The following is a 6,133-nucleotide window of genomic DNA, read 5'->3' on the forward strand; positions in this document are numbered from 1 at the left end:
CGAATCTGCTAGGAACTTCGTAAAGAATTTATCATTACGTGTATACACAGTATTAGTGTCTACATCTTCGATGTTCAACGCATCATTCGCAGCAAGAACATGTGATAAGCAGCTATCCTTTATATCTACGAAATTCTCCTTAGCTTTGTTGGTATTTTTCTCGCCTGCTGCATTCTCGTTGCTTTGCTGATTTGCTTGCTTAGTGGAATTTCCTTTATTCCCGGTGTTATCATTGCGATTATTTTTGTTATTATAATTATTTCTGCCTCTACCTCTGCCTCTGCCTCTGTAGTTGTTATACCGACCTCTTTTTGAATCGCTAGATCTTGCATCATTATTATTTTGTCTTTTCAAATCGCGCCTTCGACCATAACCTCTATAATTTCTACCTCGAGAATGTGAATTGTTATATTTGCTGGTTTTGTACTGATCATGTTTCTTTTCAAGCTTCATTAGGTGAGGACAATTAGCTGCAATATGATCAGTGAATTGTAAGCAGTTATAACACTGTGTGCCTTCACCTCTGTTCGGGCAATTCGCACCAATATGCCCAGAAGCTTGACACTCATAGCATCGCCTGTTATCAGACCGAGCTAAGTTAGCCGCTCTAGCCTCATTCACACCACCACTACTCACCTGATTTCTAGTGGCCTCGTCCTGGATTACTATAAGTTTCAGATGATCATATGACACGCCTTTACCACTGTTGTTCTTAGACACAAACTCAATTGTCTGAATTTGTGGCACAGAAACCATGACTGCATTGAAAAATGCATCTCTTTTCTCATTTTCAGACAAAGGAGTCGCGCTAAGGGTATTTTCGTAATTTCTAATAATCTCCTCAAATTTTTCGCAAAATTCTACTGCTTTGGTCTTGCCAATTATATATTTCATACTGTATAATTGTTTTCTTACCGTATGTGACGTTAAATTAAACTCGCATCTTTTAAGTTCTCTTAATATATTCATTATTTCAACCGGATCTTGAATATGCATAACTTTAGAGTGGTACTGTTCATCCAAATGGTTTATCAAAATATCGCGAACTTTGAACTTTTGATTTTCTAGCACACTCTCATCCTGTGTATTAGATTTGACTGTTTTGTCTATAATGTGTAATAAATCACATGTTCTCAACTCAGACGATAAGTAGTCTAATTTATAATCCCGTCGTATACCCCCACCTTTATTTATAATTTCAAACTTGAACGCTTCCTTTACATCATTTAATAATGAACTGTTTCCGTTCTCACAATTCTGACCTTTCCCGACGCGCGTAAAATTATCAAAGATTAGTCTGCACCTTTGACGTCATATTGTCCGTCTTTTGCACTAGGTTTTTCATTTGGAGTAGTGTCGCACCGAACTGCTCCATTGTCCGAGTTGATGCAGCGCAAAATGTGCTGACTGTCGAAGTCAATTCGGACAACTTAGTTTCTAGTCCAGTCAATCTCACCGGGACTGTAAGTTCAGTTTTGTTAGAAACTTTATTCCCATTCTCGAGGTCAGGTTTATTTTTATTTAACAAATTTTCAAGTAAACTAGGGTCGATATCCACCACGTGATCACTTTTAACGACTGGCAGACCTTCACCTGTTTTATTTCCTCTAACTATCAAATTTGTGTTACTCGCTCTACTCGCCGTTTCCTCTACTTCCTCATCTCCTTCTCTCACCCCGCTATGTTCCGCTCGCCTCTCATCTTCCGATGCACTCGCCGTTGACGCACCATTGATAGTTGGGCTCTCCAATTTCGTCCGCGGCATCTCGAGTGATTTTCCCTGTAATAATTTGTCCTCTATCCCCTCGAGTAGACAAGTCCACTGATCATCAGTTAGCATTCTTCTTTCTGTACAGAAATTTTAATAATGAGCCGGGTAACTGTATCCTGAGGCCAGTTGACCGAACATCAAGTATGGCTAACCTCAAGAAGAACAAACGCACAATGAATCCGAACAACAAGATTCAATGTATGCTCGTTCCAGTTGACCAAGTCATGTGTAACCGAACAACAAGCACGCCCTTCTGGGCCAACTAATTGGAGCTTCCCAATATTAATTTTTATTTCATCTTATTTATTTATTTTAAATTAATATTTGTGGAATATGTTTAATCAATCTGTATTGATCTCAATGTAAATATTTAGACAATTCAATTTGAATTTAATGAACCTGAGGATCAGACAGAATCTATCTATGAGAACAAGCGTTATGTGCGTACGTGCTAGCCCACACACACACCCACTTGCACTACCTCTCTCTTTCTTACACACATGCATGTAGCTCACCAAAACCTCACCAAACTCATCTCTATAGAACTCACCCGTCCTATATCCCTCGCCTTTTTCCGGATTTATAAAGAGAGTTTCTCCTTCAACTCTTATCAGGATTGTCTCATCCTTATGTATTTCGTCTAACTTGAATGAAATAGTTAGATAGTTCCACAGAACCTTAAGCACCTCTTCAGCTGTAAAACATTTTAAACTGTGGGCTCATATGAATTCGTGGAAGAAACAAAACTCCTGCGGCCAACGCTTCTCAATTTGTTCATCGATGTTTTCTTTCAAGCGTATTTTGCGTTCTCAAAAAAACTTCCAGCATTCACACGCGATCTCAAGACGTAATTTCTTTCCATTAAATCCACACCTCTCGAAAATGATTTTCGATTATCTCCCATTCATGCAAAAGTCTCGTTTTTAACCGCACCACGTCTTTTGTACAAAAATAAATGCGAGTTTCACTTTTCTCGGGAATATTACACAAACCCGCACACATTCAACATGTAATATCGATTCTTTTATCTCGCCATTTTACATCTTAAAGACAACAAAAACGATTATGTGGCGGTTACTGCCACAAGAAAAATATACTTTTTATATATGTATATAACTTACTCGTTAAATTGTTTGTTTCGTTTTCCCACTCAGTCATCTCTGCATCCGAGCTCGCCATGATCTTGCTGGTTCTCCTAACTTACCATGCCGAGAAATACTTTTGCTGTTCCAGGCACAAAACTGTACTTAAACAAAAAGTCTGCCTTTATTGCACAGTGGAAGCGTTAAGCACTACACCTCTGGGCCCATAACCTGTTGTAGATACTGTAGGGACGGGTTTTAATAGAAAAACAACACTGACAATATAAAGAATTATACTGAATATATTCTATGCCTCAATTCACAATACGTGTATTCGTACGGAAATCTCAATACGGAATACTTTGACTCAGCGCGCGCTCGTCGTCCAAGTGCGATAAAAGCAAGTCGTATAAGAGAGGGGATGTGTACGATCATGAGAGAACGCAGTGCAGGCGCCGCATAACTCCTACAATAATGTATCGTAAGAGAAATTTTTTTCGATACTTGCATACTTGAAATTAAAAATTTTAATTGTTACTCTTCTTAATTGTAGAACTTTTAATTTAAAATAAATAGTTTTTAAAGTGCGAGCGAGTGAATAGAATTAGTTAATAAGATCTGATGGTGAATTCAGATTAATTCAAACGAATTCAAAGTAATTGTAAATATTAAATTCAGAAATCTTTAGGTTCTTCTTTTTAATTTATTGAAGGAAGTAAGTAACATTTTTATATAAAAAAATGAATATAGTGATTTTAGGTAAGAAATGTCACTGGAAACTGATTTGAGAAAGAAAAGTGACCTAAAGTGTCTCTTCATCTGAACCAGCATAAATATAAAACTTTCTGTTCAAAAATACATATTTATATGAAATCTCATTGGATATTGTTCCTTTAAAATATCTTTTTTTGTATACCTAACAGTGCCTAAAAATTTTCAATTTCAATTTCAATTTCAATTTCAAGTAAAAATATTGAATATACTGTACAAAAAAAAAAATTTTCGACAAAATACATGAATTTTTCACTAAAAAAGATATATTTTCAACAAACAATCGAATAATTAAATTTTCGTTTAAAACTATTATCTTTCAAACAAGAAAAACGAATTTTCAACGAAATACCTCAAATTTCCAACACAGGAACAAATTTTCTACCAAAAAAAGTCGAATTTTTTTCAAAAATAAATTAATTTTTAACCTAATAATTTATATTTTCAAGTAGAATGGATATTATTTTTCAACAAAAATAATGGAATATTTAACTCGACTAGTTACATTTTCAGTTAAAAAATTAATTTTGAAAAAAAGGCGAATTTCAAACTGTATACATGAATTTTGAATTGAAAGAATCAATTTTTTACCAAAAAATTGTTTAACTTTTAGCAAAGTATTTAAATATTCAGCAAAAAAATGTCTTAATTAAATTTTTGAAAATTTTAGAGCAAAAAAAATATAAAAATTGAAATTAAATCGGGTTTGAATCAGTTAAATAGTTAAATTCTCAACCAAAATTTGACTTCCAGCATAATTCGTTTAATTTTAAACGAAAAAGTCCATTTTTAACTCAACAATTAAATTTTGTATCAAGATAATTAAATCTTCAACCAATAAGTTTGATTTTCAAACCAAAAATATAATTTTTCGATTGAAATAGTTGAAATTTGAACCAATAAATATTTTTCCCTCAAAAGAGCCAAAAATGGTCAACTTTATTGTTGAACTTTTAAGCCATCAAGACGATTTTTTTACAAAACAGTACACTTTTCAACAAAAAAGTTATATTACAAACACATAATTTAGTTCGATATAAAATCTGTTTAATTTGAAGCCAGAAATAAGAATTGTGAACAAAAAAAGTCCATTTTCGATCAAACAAAAAAAAATTAATCCTAAATTAAAAAACATTTGAATTTATTATAAAGATCAAATTTTCATTAAAATAGATGAGTTTTCAACCAATAAAGAATAATTTTTAACCAGTTAGTTCTATTTTCAAACAAAAAATACAACATTTCTAGCAAAAGAGATAAATTTTCAAACCAAAAAGACGCATTTTCTAAAAATTAGTTCATTTTCAATAAAATAGTTGAATTTTTTACCAAAAAATGGTAATTTTTAATACAAAAGGTCAAACTTTCTACAAAGCAGTAACATTTTCAAACAGAAAATAGAACATTTTTGATTATTCTAAAAGAACAACAGCTGAATTGAATAAAAAAATTCATTTCAAGAAAATGTTTTAATTTTTAACCAGAGATACATTTTAACTAAAATAATCAATCTTCTACAAAAAAAATTAATTTGTAAAAGGTCGTTCAACCTTAAAACAATTAGAGAAATGTTCAACAAAAAAGATTAATTCTCAATCAAAGAAAGAATTTTCAACCAAAATGATGAATCTTCAACCCAAAAAAGATCCATTTTTACTCATTCAGTTTAACATTTAACCAAGTAGTCGAATGCAAACAAAAAATACAAATTTTAAACAAAATAATTGACTCCTCAAAAAAGGAGCTTTAACAAAAGATAATTCACAACCACCAAATTACAGTTGTAGATGTATACATATATGCATAAATATTATCGAGCGTAAAGCTCTAGAACGAACAAAGAAAAAAGAAAAATATCTACAAAATTGTTGAGTTTTTCACCCAAATAGGCAAGTTTTGAAAAGCAGTTGAATTTTCAACTTAAAGGGATACATTTTCATTGTGTTCATGTTCAGTAAGAAAATCAAATTTCTACCCAAAGAGATGAGTTTTTAACCAAGAAACAATTTTATTCAAAACATAAAAAAAGATGCATCTAAATTGTTGAACATTTTCAACAAAAAATTTTTCAAAAACTTCCCTTATGGTTTAAAAATCAAGTAATTGTTTCGAAATTCTTCTTTTTTGTAAAACATTAATCTTATTGGTTCCAAATAATTTTTATAACACTTTTTTTTGTTGAAAATTAATTTTTTTAATAGAAAATTAAACTGTGACATTTTTGGTGGAAAAGTAATTTTTCAAATTAAAGTTTAATCTTTTTAGTTAAAAATCTAAGTAATTGTTTAAAAATTTATGGATTTTGTTAAAAATTCGTCTTTTTTAGTATAAAATTAATCTTTTTGTTTGAAAATTCTTCTTGCTAATTTAGGATTCAACCATTTTTCTGACAATTCTTTTTTTTCAACTTTAATTTATTAATGTGAAAATTTAACTTTCCGTTTTTGGTATAAAAACGTATTGATATTTTTATTTGCAATCTGTTTTGGTAGAAAACTCAGATTTTTTT

At 31.4% G+C, this 6,133-nt stretch overlaps 1 protein-coding gene across 1 annotated transcript in view; it reads right to left on the minus strand.

The window, feature by feature from the left end:
• LOC117170790 (GATA zinc finger domain-containing protein 4-like) overlaps positions 1-756 on the minus strand; it is a 2,040-nt gene extending 1,284 nt beyond the window's left edge. The window contains exon 1 of the mRNA XM_033357828.1: positions 39-756. Coding sequence (XP_033213719.1) covers positions 39-756 — 718 coding nt within the window. The remainder of the gene's footprint in view (positions 1-38) is intronic.
• Between the last annotated feature and the right edge of the window lie 5,377 nt (positions 757-6,133).

The sequence above is a fragment of the Belonocnema kinseyi genome, chromosome 4 (assembly GCF_010883055.1).
Source record: "Belonocnema kinseyi isolate 2016_QV_RU_SX_M_011 chromosome 4, B_treatae_v1, whole genome shotgun sequence".
Lineage (NCBI taxonomy): Eukaryota > Metazoa > Arthropoda > Insecta > Hymenoptera > Cynipidae > Belonocnema > Belonocnema kinseyi.